Source organism: Vicia villosa, unplaced genomic scaffold (assembly GCF_029867415.1).
Source record: "Vicia villosa cultivar HV-30 ecotype Madison, WI unplaced genomic scaffold, Vvil1.0 ctg.000970F_1_1_3, whole genome shotgun sequence".
Lineage (NCBI taxonomy): Eukaryota > Viridiplantae > Streptophyta > Magnoliopsida > Fabales > Fabaceae > Vicia > Vicia villosa.
In genome coordinates, this window is record NW_026705437.1 from 45,909 (window position 1) to 63,726 (window position 17,818).

Below are 17,818 nucleotides of genomic sequence, written 5' to 3' on the forward strand. Positions count from 1 at the left end.
AGATTTTTGTCAACTGATAGTAAGTGTACATACATGTTCGTTTTTCAATAAGTATAATTTCCACCTTTAGAAATTGACCCTCTATTATATGCTCCCTTTAGATCGTCATCGTCCACCATATTCTCAAAAAATTTGGAGTCAATTAGACTTTATCAAAAGACCAGGCTTTTATATCAATTGTTGATGATAATATGGAGTAAGAAACCAGTGTGAATAGACTTAAAACAAAAATTCAACCAATTTTCCAAAATGGATATCAAAGGTTTTTAAGATTTGTGCGCAGAAGATTTAGAGCAAAAATATGAGAATTATACTTTCATTGAAACTTGATCATGTAAACACTTAGTCACTTCACAAATATCAAAGATAATTTAATGATGATACATAAAGGTATTCAATTGATACCAATTATATACTTCAGAAGGCGTGATTATACAATAATTCAATTTCGTCGAATTCCAAACTCAACAGTTTCTCACAATTTAATTACCACTTAAGCTCGATTAGGCACAAATTCTAACAATACCTAACCTTACGTAATAAATCGCTATCAATTGAGTAAACAATAAACTACTCTAAGAATTGAAAATCCTAAGCATTTAATATCCTACGAAAATTAAATGCAAGAGTTAGAGAGAGAGAGAGAGAGAGAGAGAGAGAGGGAAGACGCCAAAATTTATAATGCTTCAGCGTTCTTCCTCGCTTTGCCTACTGCACTCTTCAATGGTTTCTCACTAGAATCTGCTTTTTTTCCTTTTTATTTTGACAAATATTGCAAGAGTTCATACAATCACTTATCCCCAATAATGCTGAGAAAAATAAAATCTCCTATCTGGATCTTGACTTGTATACAGCGTAATGTCAAACTCATCTTTACTCAATTCATGCTTCTTGAACCTTCCAGTATCACCAATCTGTTCCAGGCCTTCGTGTGTAGCAATCACCCACTGATCCTACTGATTCCTTAAGTGATGAATTGTCTAAAGATTTGAGAAGAATTCCACCTTTTTCGTAGTTTTCCACACAATCACTACCAAGGTAATCTAGATAGAAAAACTTTCTTCTTTTCACTGAAATTTGTCAACACCAATGACAAGAACATCAATCTTGCAAGAACCCTAAAAAACTTTACCCAATCTTCAAGAACGATTAGTTTCAAGACGGTGTCTCCTTCAATCAATTACAAATCTCTCATTATCAAGACCTGAAATCAAAATAGAGATTGAAGAAGAAAGAAATTTGATTGCGAGAGTTTTGAACTTTTCAAAAGTGACAGGGTGTTGATTTCACAGGAAATCACAATGTTTATTATGAAATCCATACATGAAAAAATGATGCAGAGTTGACTTTATATGTGTTTGAGATTAAGCACAAAAATGGATTGAAAAAGTTAGTTAGATTTGAGTAAAAAGCATTTCATGATTTGAGTCAAAAGACTAAGTAGAGTGAAACAAGATCTCATAAAGAAAGTAACTCAAATTCCTGTGATTAGACTGTGATTCGAGTCACACAGCTTCATAATTTAAATCATGTGTTAAGCCTGATTTGAATCAAACAAGTCAGTGGCTACCGGGAAATTTTTGATTTGAGTCATGCACAAATTGTGATTCGAATCACATAGTTGCATGATTTGAATCAAACGTAATATGTGATTCGAATAATAGACATCAAAATTATCCTATTTTACCTTTATTTTGCTTTATTCGAGTCATGGATTGTGAGTGATTCAAATAACACGCAAGAAATCTCAATTTTTCAAGTTTTTCAAAATAGTTTGAGATTTCACTTACCACATGAGTTGAATTGATATCAACTATGGTTCTTGTTTCATTACTCAGATAATTAACTTAAACTATCATGATCAAATCCCAAATATAACAATTGATTTTTGAATGCTAAAAACAAATAAACGCGGTTCGAACTTGATTCAGAGATGTGCAATCATGAATGAAACTCACTAAGCGATAATAAACAAAAGCAAAAAGACAAACAACAAAATAATTGTATTGGAGGTGTTCTCCCTGAATGTGTTAAGGACATGCAACCACAAAAATTTAGGGGTGCAAGATCATGGAAAACAATATATGTGGGATATATAAAGTATAGTATATGCGAGACGTATAAGGTATTGAGATAAAGAAGTCAGGAAGTCAACATGATTTGGATAGTATTAATATTATTGTAATGTTAGGATTATATTAATATTTAATAGAATTAAGATTGTAAAGACATGTTTGTAATGTTAAGTTTCATGTAATGCAATGTTAAATTAAAGTCTCAATAAAACTAAATAATTCAGTACAACATAAAATAAACGAAACAACCTGAAATAATTTCATAGAGACAACAAATAATGAACAAGCATATAACATCTAAACTGATCCACCACAAGCTCAACATTGTCATTAACGACATCATTTTACTCATCATAATGATCTCTTGACCAACCAACCTACCCACCCTGATCTGTAAATAATTGTTTCAATCATCTCCACCATCTCCATCGAAGCTCTCTACAATAGATCTCTCGCTCAATCTAAGTAAGATTTTGTCATCTCTTCATCTTCTCCTCATTAAACACAAAAAAAAAAAAAAAATATCAAAGAAGTTAAAATAAACACTATTGGCCTACTGAATTTTTAAAACCCTACATATATTGTATATTGAATGTTTAGAATATTCGATAACAAAAATTATTACCTTACCAACAATTTTAAAATATCATGTATGTTACATGGAAATATATCCCCTCCAGCTTTTTGTCTACTGCCCCCTCTCATGTGTAATATCTGACCGTTAAATTTAAATCTGATGGTCAAATCTTTTTTCAACTTTTTCTCTCATATGCCATTAGATTAGTTTAAAGGCTTAGATTAAGGCAGAAGGGAAAGAAGGAGACACCAAACAGGAGAGAATCCAGGTCCATGTTACATGCATCATTACCGACTATTTTAAAAAATCTAATAAAACTCATAGTGTTTGTACCCAATTTAGAAATAAATAAATAAATAAGTAACCAAAAAGTTGAATTATACCAAATATTCGAAAATCTAGTATAATCTCATAAATTTGGTTTCGAAAATTTCAAAAAAAAAAAAAGTAAAAATGCATAATTTATGTAAAAAAAAAAACTATAAAAATTGGTACTATAACAAAAAAATAATAACACATAAATTAAATGGAAAACGCTACTTGTAAAAATCTGGTATTTTCTCACAAATCTCCAAGCCAGAACAATATTTTTTTTTTAAATTAGAATATGTTGAATTTTATGATTTTAAGGTATTATGGTAAAAATAATGGTTATATGGACCGCCAGGGGTGAGTGCCTAATAGATTTTTCACACACCCACTCCTCACCCATTTTTAAAAGTTAGCACCCACTCCTATTAAACTAAATTTCCCCAATAAATTCAAGACAATTTAGATGGAAAATAAATTTTGTTGTCATGCGGAAAAAAATTTAAATAACAAAGTTTTAAAAAAAAAAAAAAAAAACAAGTTTTTCAGAAAATTTACCAAAGTGTATGTCTAGGTTTCGTAGGACCCCTAGAGTATGCGCCAAATGAATTGGCGCATTCGTATGCGCCAAATAGTTTGGCGCCAATGTATCACCCACATTAGGTTAGTCAAATGGTTTGGTGCCTAAGTGGGTGTTTTTTTTACACTAATGAGCCAAATGAATTGGCTAATTCAAGAAAATCTTACATCAATACGCCAAATGATTTGGCGCATACTCCAGGGGTGCTACAAAACCTAGACAATTCGATAAATTTTCTAAAATACTTGTTTTTTTTAATTTTTTTTAAAACATTGTTATTTAAATTTTTTTTCGTTGTCATGCCATACATGTTGTTCGTAAAGGTTCTAAAAAGAGCTTTTAATTATTATGTTAACATTTCAAAATCTCAACATCAAATTCATGATAAAATTAAGGATAGTCTATTTAACTCTACTTTTATCATGATAAAAATAAGGATAGTCTATTTAAGTATACTTTTATCAAAGGAGGAAATGCAAAATATAAAGAGCCAGTTTGTTTGATTTTTAAAAATATATATTACCTTACATATTTTATATTTATAATATAATTTTTTTAAAATTTTAAACACTCACTTAAATTTGAAACTATTTCAAATAAATTTTCTTAAAAATTATTTTTTAATGCATCTTAAAAATATAATTTTAAAATTAATCTTTCAATAATATATCTATATGTTATAGAATATCAAAATTAATCTTTCAATTTATAAAATAAAAAAACAAATTTAAAAAAAAAACTTTTAATATTTTAAAAAACATTTTTATAAAAATCATTTTTCAAAAATAAAAAGAATTAAAGCTAAAACAAACAGACTCAAAATTTACCCACTATTTTTGTGATGGACTTCAATGTTCTTCCTTAAATAAATTAAACTTGGCAATCATAATCTCTATGCAATCTAATAAGTGGAATTGTTATATACTTTATGTTATGTAATTCACCCTGTAATGTAAGCGAATTTTACTTTTTCCCCCTCCCTACCTTTTGGCAACGATGGGGTAAACCGAAACATACTCATATTACAGGGAGGGTTCTATTAACCCTACTTTATATGCTAAAGGTAATTTAGATCTATGGAAGTCAGATGTATATGCAATCTAATAAGTGGAATTGTTATATACTTTTTATGCTAAAGGTAACTTAGATCTACGGATGTCAACTTCCACCCCTACTCGAAGATCCATGTGGAGATTATTCTATTAAGGCTCTGCATGATGTTTTTTCACCTGCAAAAATAGGTAGAAAATCCACTCAAACAATTTGCAGGGTCATGAGTTGGGAGAGCTGTAAAATAATATGCATAGGTAGTAATTACTCCCTCCGTTCCTTTATAAGTGTCACTTTTGGCAAAATAATTTGTTTCTATTTAATTGTCACTTTTTAGGTATAAAGTCAATTATATCCCTGCTTTTTTAATTGACACGTTAATTGAGGAGTGTTTATGAAAGAGAAATGGTAAAAGTAAGGGTAAATTAGGAAAAAAGGTGGAAATATTAGTTCTTTTTTGGTTGTCTTGGTAATATAAATTTTGGCAAGTGTGACACTTAAAAAGGAACGGAGGGAGTAACTTTTAATGAGGTCCTCATCAACAATATACTACATTAGTCTTTTTAACACTTTGATTGGTTGGGGTGATTTTGTGAAGAGAGAAGTTAAGGAGAGAGAAGTTGATGAGAAATTACTCACTTCTCTTGATTGGTAGGGCGAAGAATTAGAAAAGAGATGCTAAATCACGTGGGCCCAGCCACTTTTCCTTTTCTTCTCAAAAGTTGCGAAGAAAGCAGCAAGAGAAGTGATATTTTACACTTTTCCACTATTACCCTCATTGACATAGAATTAAAACATAACATACACATTATGGTTTTTTTGATATTGCATATACAGTATAAAATACATAAATTTTAGAAATTCTGCCACAAATAATTTTATAGAAATAATAAAAATCATTTAATAATTTAAATAAATAAAATTAAATTAATTAAATTAACTTTATTGATTGAAAGTAATTAAAATATAAATTGTTTTTGTTAAAAAAATTGTAACATAAGGGTATTCTTGTATTTTCAAAACAATTGACATTTATTTCACTTCTATTTCTTTCACCTTACTCTTAAATCAATCAATATACTTCAAATCTTCACTATTTTTCACCTCCTTCACTCTCCTCTCACTCTCGCCTATTTCTCTTTTTCAATTTCTTCTCATTACCAATCAAATCCTAAGTGTAAGCTTCATTTGAAGAAAAAAAACCTAAATATAGTTTTATTTTCAAAATACTAGATATTTGCAATATTACTTACAATAAACAAATTTAATATAATACATAATATTGTTACTATGTGCAAAAGCATCCAAAGATGCTTTTATTAACTTAATATGCATGAAAATTTCCAGAGATGCTTACTATAAGGGCCACTAACGGGAAAAATACATTAGTCTTACATTAGTCTTGAGGATGTTCTAAGTTTTAAATTTTAAAAATTATTAGATTTATAAATATCAACAGCTTGTTTGCAACAATATTTAAGTTAAAATGCCGAGAAAAGAACTTTAGTTAAATTCTTTTATTTGGTATGGAATCTAACCCATTAATAGAAAAAGAACTAGAAATTTCATTGAGGGCTCGTACTAGCTTCATAACATACTCAAAGAATCTAAGATGTGAGAATACTTTGAAACATTCACAAACTCGGAAAAAACTTATTGACAGTGGGTTGGCAAAAAAGATAAAATTATTGGTTATCTGATTCATTATTGCTTAAAAGTAACATGTTCAAGCTTAAAATTGTAAAAAGACTATGGGAAGTGTCTCAACTTTTACTTATCATCCAAATTTTCTACACACCATCCTCAAGATCTTTTTTAGCATAAAGTTAAAGATACCAAAGTTTAACGATGATTAATCATTTGATTAAGAGGCTCAAATCTCTTTTCACTTGCATTAATCCAGTGTATGCAAGTCTTTTCTTATTCTTAAAACTTTGACAGCAACGCCTAAAAATGATATATCAGTTGTATCTTCCAAATACAACCGAAGCCTACATAACTACAGTTGTTAGCATTTTGTAATTTATAAATAATTGAGATTAATTATAAAAAATTGATAGTAATCCTCCCAGCTATATTAATAATCTTTCTATTTTCTAAAATCTACAGTTTTTTTTTAAGTTTCATAAATTATTTGTTATAACAAATGAACATAACTTATAAAATATTATAAATTTCAGGGGCCATGTTGTGGTAAATGTGTAAACTTCCATTGTAAAAAATATATAAGCCCTAAGAAATTTTACCAATAGTGAAATTCAGTGATTGTTTCCTATCTTATGGAGAATAGTATTTTTAACTATTATTATAAAATTATTTAACATTATTTTTAATGGCGTGAGTTAATTTTTTTAGAAAAGATGATTTTCAAATAATTATAATTTATAAATAATGGATACTAGCCCTACATACACACAATCACAACTAAAAACTTTGCTAGTTTGTCCTTCAGAGTGAATCAATTGACTAGTATTACTAAATGTTGAATATCCTGGGAAAAACTAGTTTGATAGCATTGTCTCTCTTCAAGCATGTATCAATAAATGTTGATAGAATCACACCTATTCAATGTTATGAAAAAATAACAAATTTCACTTAACAATAAAATTAGAAATTCAAATGTACTGCAGCAAGTATCGCTGACAAGCATGTGTTTCTTAATGCCTAGAAGTAGCTCTCCTTCCATCTTTAAGTCAATTTAATATCAGCTATTCCTATAGTTTAAGATCGTAACAATTCAAGCGCGTCTAAAACTCTAAAATATTCATTTGTTAATTGTTTCCCAACATTTAGTTCCAAGTTATGTGATCCTTCAATAAAGTTTCATATTCCTACAGAAAGCCAACTATATTTTCATGTTGTAATCCTAAAAGCTACATCCTGCCACTAAAGAGACACTGTAATCAGCAATTTAGAATGTTAATATCTCTCACTGAACATCAATTGAAGAGCTTTCTTCAAAGGGGTTGGATTCAAATGGGGTTGTTCCTAAAATTAAGTTCAAAAGAACTAAATGATCATTGAGGTTCTTCCTCTCAAAATGAGTGCAACATAAGGTTATCTATTCTACTTGATCATGATATTAGTATCTTTAAGAAAATTATATACCGCAGAAGAAAAAGAATCAATAAACATGAGAGAAACACGGTTATTTTAGTTAATACGGAACTTTTTAGCATAAATTATTAGGATCGAAAATCACGAACCTGATTTAAACACATTGACAAGGTAGAGATTGAGACCCAGAATTGCCAATCAAGAAGTCTATCTCACCACTTCAAGAAAGCTCCCAACATTGTGATAGAAAGATGATATAATCTTTAACTAGGAAGCAGTTCTAGGAATACAAAAAAATCCAACAACCCCTAAATTAGAAAGACAACACTTTTAAATTATCGCCACTAGACACTATCACCACTTCATATTATTTGAATCCAAATATAGACTAGGTCACTTGCACTACAGTTGAATAATCTTAGATGTATATCAGCAAAATGATGGCATCCCTTTCAACAATTAGAAAAGGTTTCCAATAAATTTAAGTAAACCTAGACTCAATTCCCCGAGTATATCATAACATAAAAAATAAGTCTATACTTCTACCTATCCACCCTAAATGTCAAATTTCAATCGCCACTCATAACATAAACAATAAGTCTATACTTCTACCCATCCACCCTAAATGTCAAATTTCAATCGCCGATCAAGTCATTTATGCTTTTTAAATTTTTGTAAATCTATCTGCCGTGTTGTCAATTATATTTAGATGATCAAAAGCCTAGAATGCTTAACAGTTCAGAACCAACATAAAGTAAAACTACATAGGAGTTACATGACGTCGATCAATGATACAAATGCCATCATTGTTGTTATTTTTTCTGATACTCCCTTCATTCCAAAATTGATAGCATGATAAATGAATCCATTTTATGAGTAGATATACCTAAAATACCCTTTGTATATGTATATAGTTAATATTGACTTTTCATATTCCAATCAGTTAGTGATATTAATTAGGGATTTATTTGGAAAAGAAACAAAAAATGTATCTAGTAATTAGAAAAAGGGACTTATATTTAGGGATAAAGTGTTTATATTTAGGTCCGGAGGAAGTATATCATAATTGTTGCACCTCAATTTCTCTAGTAAATTTCCCCGTTTGACAAGACAACCTAGTATTGCATACCCCAGCATTGGTAGAAAATATGCTCGAAATCAGAGCAAGGGGTGTTTGTGACCTAAAAACCTATTTAGGGTCAAGTACGTGGTATATTTCATAATTGCATGAAGTTTTCTTCTTTTATTTATAAATATATGTGTTAAGTGTGGGTTTGGCCTAACTCAACCCTACAAAACCGGCTTGTAGGGTGAGGATTGCCCCCACTTATAAGGACATGTTCAGGCCATATATTGTCCAATGTGGGACTCTTAACACACCCCCTCACGCCCAGGACTAGACAACTGGAGAGTGGAAATAAATGGTGGGTGGCCCGATAGCGGAAACCATAGAAGGTGGCCCACCGGATCTTAAACGAGGCTCTGATACCATGTTAAGAAGTGTGGGTTTGGCCTAACTCAACCCTACAAAACCGGCTTGTAGGGTGAGGATTGCCCCCACTTTTAAGGACATGTTCAGGCCATATATTGTCCGATGTGGGACTCTTAACAATATGATTTTTTTTTAATCATTTTATTGTGTACGGGTCAAGTACATGGTATATTTAATAATTGCATGAAGTTTTCTTCTTTTATTCATAAATATATGATTATTTTATCATTTTATTGTGTACTTCGAGAAGACCAAACCACGCCGTCTACCTGGTCTTAATTAGACTTGCACATAAACAGATTTACTTTAGTCCCTAGGGTTGGATTCAAGTTACATTTGTGGCCCAAATAAAATTTAGGCCAGAGAGAAACAGACAATATTTGTCCCAACTCTTTCCTTTACACCCCTACAGTCAGGAAGTCGTTGACTTATAATTTTAAACCAAAAGTGGTTTAAAATATAAATTTCTGAGCTAGGAATTGTTAGGATATAGATTAGAAGAATTAGTTAACTAGTTGGTTAGCTTGTTATGTAGCTGTTCAGCTGGTTAGTTTGCTATGTGGCTGTTACGCCTATTGGCGATTCTTTAAATAGCCATATTTGGTACAGGGGAGTATCTTTAAATATTAATTTTGTGAATAGAGTAGCAACTCTTATTGTAAAGGGGAAACTCTTATTTTGCGTGACTAAAATCAAGTGATTTGATACCATGCCTAAAGTTTTGCAATCATCATGAAAATGAAGAACAAAAGACAAATAATGATAACCTACAAAAGTTTAATCTCCTATTACTAGATATATCTAGAATATATTTCGAATTAAAAAACACCACGCCAGCATTTGGGATTCTTCTCCCTCACTCTGCTTCCATTTTTCACCATCTCTCTGGTAATTGGCGGCTAGTTGTTGAGTTTTTATGTATATATACTCCGTCAACTAAATATCGACGTTTAAGGTTGAGTTGCATATACTCCGTCAACTAAATACTGACGTTAAAGGTTGAGGTGCATAGATTGAGAAAACATTAATTGGCATGTAATTCCCTAGAATATACTTATTCTATTCTCTAATACGCATTAACTGCATTATTCTTTTCTAAATTCTATCTGCAACTAAGGGTATATATAGTTGGAAAAACTAATAATTAGACATTGGAACTTTAAAACATCAATAGTTTTAAAACAAAATAGAACAAATAAAATATCAAGAGATATGGAATGGAGGGAATAGTATAAATTACTTCCTCTGTCCTATGATTAACTTGGAATAATTCAAGTAGTATTGATTTGGGATAGAATTAGAATCAAATAATTAATATAATTAATATTATATTAAAAATATAAGTGACAATTATGTTGGGAAATTTTTCTTTTGCCAATATGACGCCTAATATGGAGGAAAGAGCAAAAGTATATAAATTGTATAAAATTTCTAAAATTGTGGTCATTCCACTATCCCACTGTAGCATTTTTGGGGTTGGCCACTGCCCCAATTATAAGTATTTTTGCAATATCCAGGATACATTAATGTTTCTTTTCCTATTATACCACTTACTATGTATTGTTCGCTCTTGTTTCAATTCTATTAGTTTCTCTTTCCCTACCAATAGTGAAGGATAATTTTGTAAAGTCACTTATAATTTCTCTCATACAAAATTAACTACATTTTTTTAATTGTGCAAAATTACCAAAGTGACTGTTAAAAAGTTGGGATGGAGGGAGTATTAAGGGTTATAAATAGATCGGTAATCAAGTAAAGATGTGGCAGCCTATAAATTCATGGCAGAACAATGTACATATCTTCATTATTAGTTTTCTAAGTTTAATTTTCTTAATGGTGTACCTCTCTTTAAAAAATAATTCCTTGGTTGGTTTATCAAATACAATTCATGTTTTGATTTAACAACAGTAATTTGCTGTGATTAACACAATATGTTTTGTTTTTTTTTATTCAAAAATCTGTATCATTCCCACCCAAATTAATACTTCGCATAACTTTTCCATTTTTTCTAATGAACATGTTCACGTCTTTCCTAATAAAAATTAATATGTTCCATAATCAGGTCAGTTATGATCCAATTTACTATTTTTTCTGCTATAAGAACCATTAGAATCAATGTTGAACAATTCCAGCACACTTATCATGATTCTAACCAAGCTTTGTGTCAAACCCTAATTTCAACAAGCAATATGGATCGCCAGCAACTATTAACCTACAAGTTTGCTAGGGAAGCCCACGCAAGTTCCTGAAAAGGGTGCTGCCTGAAAACAAGGCAAGTGAATTCCAATCAGCTTGCCTGAGCACCTTCAGTGCACTTTTGACATCATTGAATCCAACATCTAACTATTACTTGCTACTCTTAAGATGTGGGTGTTGAGGAAATACAACTTTAAATAGAGAGAACTCTTAATTTTTTTAAAATTTAAAACTACATATAAACTAACTTTTAAAATGCAATTCATGGTTAAATTAGAGGACAAATGAAAATTGTATCTCTGTATAGTGAATTTGCAATGACAATTTTGTCCCCTCTTTATAGCACGGTAAAACCAAAATCATGTTTCAAGACAAATATTCAAAGACTCTGAAAGAGAAGAACCCCTTTCTATAAGATAAGATGGCTAGAGATAACAGCAGGGAATATTGAAAATTCAATACAGGATATTCAGTTACCATCAATGCACAGTCATCAAAAGGACGCTTCTACCAAAAAGCAAAATATAGCAATCCAAAAAAACTGCACTTACCAATTGCATGTAAGTAACATAAGCAGAATAAAATGACAAACTGCTAAATAGCACCAAGGTTGGGACAACTACTCTAGTTATGAAGTATGGATTTCAAATTCAAAAACCAACAAACTTAACTGCCACAGGACTTCAGATCCAAAAAGCATCTCCATTTAACATGATAGCTGCAACCTGAAATGACGTGAACAGCATACATAACATTGAAAAAAGAAAAGGTGGTCGAAAGATAAGTATTGCTACATGCAATAGTACCACGTCAACTTCTTTTGACAAAACAGGATAAGAGCATACCATAATTACTGCAAACCACAGCCACTTAATGCTTATTTCCATGACCCTCAAAACCAGTAGCCCGTGTTTTATTTCCATCTTCAACTGAGGATTGTTCACTGGGTATTCTAAAAAATAATAACCAAAGGTTTATCTTTCATAGGAAAACTTAAATTTTTCATGAAGCATGAAACAACATTAATGACACCAACAACAAAAGAACCTACAATTTATGTTTCTTCGCATTTTGTTTGATTGCTTTAACTACATCCATGGCCATCTTCTGATGCTCCCTTGTTTGAGAATGCAATTCCAAACCTTCAACTGTTTCACAGTCAATTTTACATATCCGGCACCACCCCGTACTTATAGCCTTTCTTCTTCTCGGATTATCAAACGGCCGGGTATCTCCCTAAAAAACACAAAAAGTAATAGACACAAATCAATTTTGATTACCTTGTTTCGATTCACATAAAAACAACAATCACAATATTCCCCAAAAACTTCCAGATTCTATCAAAACTCGTCTTCAATGACTCTGATTATAACCCAAATGATAAGAATAGCAAACACAAAAAAGAATGTTAATAATCAAAACTTAACAGTTAAAAATCCAGCATCATTGTTAAATCCTGTGAGGGAAAAGCTGCTCCTAAACCCAGGTTCACCAAGCTGTGGATGGCCTGGCCTGCTGCCTTGGGTAAAAGATTCAAAACTCCGAGAACCACTAAGTTCAAAGGCTCGCATATGACCGGGATGATCACCAAAACCAATACGCTCCTCCAGCCGCAAATGTCTAGGAAATTTATGTGGACCTAAATGTTCACCCCTTTGGAAATGGCCAGCAAATTCGTCCTGACCAGTGAAATTACCCCTCCTTGGATGTTCGCCCATTCGAAAATTACCAAAACCGTCAAACTCATCTCTATGCAAATGGCTAGGGGGGTGAGGAAACCGACCATCACGGAATGCATTGCCAACTGAATCACCAAATCGACTTGCATTTCTGCCTTCAAAATCATCTATACCTGACTTGCTAATAAGACCACCAGAGAGGGGTCCAAATCTACGGGAAGGCATATCCGTGTATTCACTACCGGGGCTTCTTGGAGCCATACCATCCATAGGATGCATCCCATATCCAGGACCTGGTCCAAGATGACCAGGATGAAGAGTTGAAGTTGGCTTCTTGATGGCATCATCATGAAAGACAATTGGTCTCTTTCCAGCTTCATGTAGACCTAATGAATGATTCCCATATTTAGAACCTGGTTCAGCATCAAAAGGATGCCTAGGGAATTTCTTGAGATCATCTTCAAACTCTCTCCGGTCAATATTTGGTTGACTAGGAATTTGGAAAGATTTGAACCTTTCATCCTGCACACCAAAACCTTCAGGAGCATGTGGGGGAAAGTTGGCTGTCATTCCACCGTGCATATCTCCATGTGGTGGGGCACCAAACTGCGGTCCTCCACTTCGAGACAAATTGGAAGCTCCAGGATGGAAGGGTGGTTCATGAACTTGGTTATATGGTCCTGCTGGAGGTCCGTGAGGCTGATGTTGAAAGCTGCGGCCTGGAATATTAAACTGAACATCAGAACCATGTGGTTGCTTAAACATGGTTGGCTGAAAATTATCCATGGAGTTTAAAGCCTGTCCTGAATGAAGTGCAGGTGCAGTTCCATGATTCCTGAGAAGAGTTGAAGAGTTTGCTGCAGAAAGAGGCTGATTTGGACCTGTTGGATGTGGCATCAAAATTGCAGAAGACCTCTGCTGGAAAGAACCTGGATGAGATGGCTGAACTAAGCCCCCAGACTGCATCCCTCTATATTCACCAATGCCAGGTCCATGAACACCATTGGTCTGAGAGACAGCTGGTGCAGGATTGTCAGCACCAGAAGGAGGTCTTGGAGTATTAATATCATCACTGTGCAGTTTATCAGTGTCCGATTCAGAGAGTTTCATCTCTGTCTTCAGGGGAGGTCCACCTTGAATTTCATTGCCTTGTACAACAGAATGCTCATTACTATTATGTTGAACCTCTGTGCTTTCAGAAGCCTCGCCCTTTCCAACATTTTTATTCAATGTATCACCATTTTCTAATGCATTAGCATTTGGGCCTGAAGTCTTCACAGAGTGTGGATCTTCACTGTTTTGCTTACTCCCAACCTCAGTGGATTTCAAACTTGTTTCATTTTCAGATTTCAACTCATTTTTTCCAATTTTCCCAGAGGCAGACTCAGTCTGTTGCTCTGTGACATCACCTTGTCTTTCAATTGGTTCTGGGACCCTTGACTGCACTTGATTATTGGTCCCGACCAACATATTCTGATTCCCTGGTCTTACAGGAATTGTATTGGCAGAGTGTACAAATGGCTGTACATGTCCTGCATGATTGGGAATTGAAGGCCTTCCAACGGCATTTTGAGATAGTGTAGTATTACCCTTGGACTGGGGATAAGCATGCTTGGGAAATGAATGTACTGGACCTTGGGGTCGAAGATGAGATGGCATGGGGGTATGGTGTTGTGCAAATGGTTGCTGAGGTAATATTTGTTGAACCGGTTGCAAAATAGGACGTTGGTTGGTTTGTCCAGTTTGTTGATTAGGAGTGTATCCTGGCTGTGGTTGCAGAGGAGGGGTGCTTTGACCTTGAACAGATGAAGGCAACAAAGCTAACTGCTGGTTAGGATACATAGCATGAGACTGGTTTGGGCGCATCATTGGAGTTTGCTGAGGAAACTGATTCTGCATCTGGACAGGATGCTGGCCCTGGAGCTGCCCACTTTGAGGATTCAAGTGCATGTTAGACTGAGGGGCTCCCACTGGCATATTCTGATGAGGCATAGGTTGGGGATAAGAGTGATGACCTGTAACTGCGTGTGACATTGTATTTTGCCCTTGAGCTTGTACATTAGGAGGCATGGGAAGGTGAGATTGCATCTGAGGCTGAGAAGGATGTTGAACTGGAGCATTAGATTGCATTTGTGGATGAACTTGAGGTTGAGGAACAGGATTCTTCTGAACTGGTTGCTGATTTTGAGGTTGTGGATGCTGCATTTGAGGATGAGGTAGCTGATAAGGAGGGATTTGCATATTTTGTTGGGGTTGCCCAGAATGAGGCTGAACTTGGGAGTATGGATAAGACTGAGGCTGAGGGAAGGCTTGACCGTGGCCAGGTGGGTGACCCGTCTGCCCATGAGGCTGTACAGCAGGTTGAAGCTGCTGAGGTTGTTGGTGAACTTGCATATGATTCTGAGATTGTGGGGCTGCAGGAGTCTGCACATGTGAAACTGGTTGAGACATTCCTTGAGCCTGAGGCTGTGCTTGAGGCTGCGACTGGGGCTGAGGCTGTGTCTGTGGCTGAGGTTGGACATAGGCCTGTTGGTATTGTGGAACAGCAGACTGTTGATAAGGGTAATACTGCTGATACTGCTGTTGGTATGGATCTTGTCCAGGGTATTGCTGGTAATATTGTTGATACTGTTGCTGCTGATACCATTGCTCTGCTGTTGGCTGCACAGCCGCTTGGCCTAAAGCTTGGGTTTGAGATGCCGGGTTGGGTAGCTGATTTGAAACATGTCCAGCTGCACTAGTTGCAACCACTGATTGAGAAGTCACTGGTTGTGAAGCTGTTGCTGCAACTGGAGCCGCAACCTGGTTTTGATCAGTGGATGCAACAGCAAAAGCACTGGTAGCTGAAGGATCCTGAGCAACGCCCCCCTGCTGTACCTGACCTTGCACACCCTGCCAATTAACAGGCATAAGAACCAGCCTGCCAATAATAGATGAAAAAAAAACATATATATGCATATATACACAACACTTACAGAACAAGTTTGTGCATGTTCTTGAACTTGACTGTGCACTATTTGAATCCCACACCTGTTGCAAACAACAGGAGAGTTGCCAAAAGTACATCCAGAACAATGAGATGTACACTCAGACAAAGTTCCTTGCCATGAGCATCCACTCCTATGATACAAGCAATGAACTGCTATTTTCCCAATAGTTTCAGCAAGTGCCTTATTCGTCTCTACCAAAGGCTGCAATTAAAATAACCAAAATACAAATTCATAACCAACGAAATACTTCACATTGCTCATAAGTACATTTAAACGAAAATGTAAGAAAGTAACCTTGGAATCGGCCTCAGTCACCAAATAACCATCATAAGGACAAGCCCTGGTAGTACTCACAACATACGTCAAACACGGCTTGCAATATAAATGAGTGCATTGTGACTGCAAAGCTTCATTCGGAAACACGAGAAGACGACAAACAGGACAAAAATACTCTCCAGCAAGAGATTGAATATTGATTATGCACTCATTATCAAACCCCATTTTGAACTATATAATCACAGCTTCACCTCCAATCATGCATAAACCTAATTACCTACACACAATAAATTAATTCAATCAAAACAACACTCTTACATATATTATAACACGAAGTAATTAAGCTCTAAAATATCACAATATTTATATGAACGTGCAAAAGAAACGACTAAAACCTAGAAGATTTAGAGATGATTCGGTAACCGAGTTAATCTGAGAAAGTTACCGATTCAACTCGTGAACCAAAACCCCAACCGAGTTAAACCTGCCTGATAAGGGAAAATAATCGATCAGAAAAAGAGAGGATCATTTGTGGAAGGTGGTGTTTTTTTACATATGAGAGTTGAAAGGGGGGAGAAGCGGTTACCTGAACGTTGAGATCCAAGGGTTGGAGAAAGATTGCGTTGTGAACGAGAGTGAGAGAAGGGCACGAAGAAGGGTTAAGTGCAAAATGAAAATGGGTAATAAAGTATGCGTTTATTAATTGATGAAAATGAAGGGAATGAACAAGAATAGACACTAAAATATGTGTTGCAAGTCTTGGGAAATAGGCCGGGCCGACTTAGGCTTTGTCAAGTATAAGTTGACCTGTCAAAATAATTGAAACTTAAGTCTGATTTGTAACTTGGCATAGATTTATTTTTAGTTCTGAGTCTGACATTTTCAAAGGCCTAATTAGTTTGTTAGTCTACGTAAATGTCTATTAGTTTTAAAAATATATAAATAAGCAATAGACTAACTAACTAAAAGACCAATAGATTAAAAATTTGTTTGCATTGACTTATTTTAACTTACTGTTAGCTGGGAATTTCGACCATTTATTAAAAAAGGTTTAAGAATGTTATATTCTAGATAAAATAGCTTGAAAAGTGGCTTTATAGAAGCTATTTCTTTTTTGGATTTACCTTATGAAGACTTAATACGTCGAAGTAAAATACAGCTTCAAGTGCGTAATTGGAATATTTTTTATGAAGAAGTTTGCTTCAACAGCCACGTTGTAAGGTTTCAAAAAGGCTTCGAGCGGGAAGGGTTTGAAATTTAAACTTGCGTTTGTTCGTCAGAAGAACACGTGGTATCATCAGAAGATCCTTTGGTTTGAAATATCGAACGTGGCACTCATCTGTGTAGAGACCGTTAGGGTTGAATCATAAATAGGAATCTTAGGTTTTAAGGTTGGTGTGTTTTTCACATTGTATACAAAAATCACTCAAATACTCGAAGTACCGGCGCGAGAGAAAAGAGTTTGTTGATCATGTATGTATGAAAACACCATTGTTTTCTTTACTCTAAAGTCATTTATAGTTTCATTAATTCCAGT

General features: G+C 34.1%; 1 protein-coding gene across 5 annotated transcripts; it reads right to left on the minus strand.

Moving 5' to 3' along the window:
* Positions 1-4,356: 4,356 nt before the first annotated feature.
* Positions 4,357-16,986, minus strand: LOC131632611 (uncharacterized). 5 transcript variants are annotated; one of them, XR_009293054.1, is made up of 10 exons: positions 16,868-16,980; positions 16,727-16,769; positions 16,300-16,558; positions 15,991-16,206; positions 12,764-15,907; positions 12,388-12,572; positions 12,182-12,288; positions 12,008-12,061; positions 7,798-7,928; positions 4,357-4,770 (listed from the first exon to the last, which is right to left on the minus strand). XR_009293054.1 is itself a non-coding variant. In XM_058903358.1 (8 exons), exons 3-7 carry the CDS (start codon positions 16,504-16,506, stop codon positions 12,207-12,209), a joined length of 3,834 nt encoding a protein of 1,277 aa, XP_058759341.1. In that variant the 5' UTR covers positions 16,507-16,558; positions 16,727-16,769; positions 16,868-16,980; the 3' UTR covers positions 11,644-12,061; positions 12,182-12,206. The 5 variants fall into 5 exon arrangements, 3 of the variants coding, with proteins under 3 accessions (XP_058759341.1, XP_058759343.1, XP_058759342.1); XR_009293055.1 differs by lacking the exon at positions 7,798-7,928 and having other exon boundaries at positions 4,358-4,770; XM_058903358.1 differs by lacking the exons at positions 4,357-4,770; positions 7,798-7,928 and having other exon boundaries at positions 11,644-12,061.
* Between the last annotated feature and the right edge of the window lie 832 nt (positions 16,987-17,818).

Bases quoted from the DNA above. Each gene is read 5' to 3' on its own strand.
- LOC131632611 (XM_058903359.1), bottom strand. From the start codon at position 16,506: ATGGGGTTTGATAATGAGTGCATAATCAATATTCAATCTCTTGCTGGA. The intron at 12,573-12,763 runs GTTAAGTTTTGA...TGTGTTTTTTAG, and splicing joins ATGATGCTGGATTTTTAACT to GGAGATACCCGGCCGTTTGA. The intron at 12,289-12,387 runs GTAGGTTCTTTT...ATTATTTTTTAG, and splicing joins AATGCGAAGAAACATAAATT to AATACCCAGTGAACAATCCT.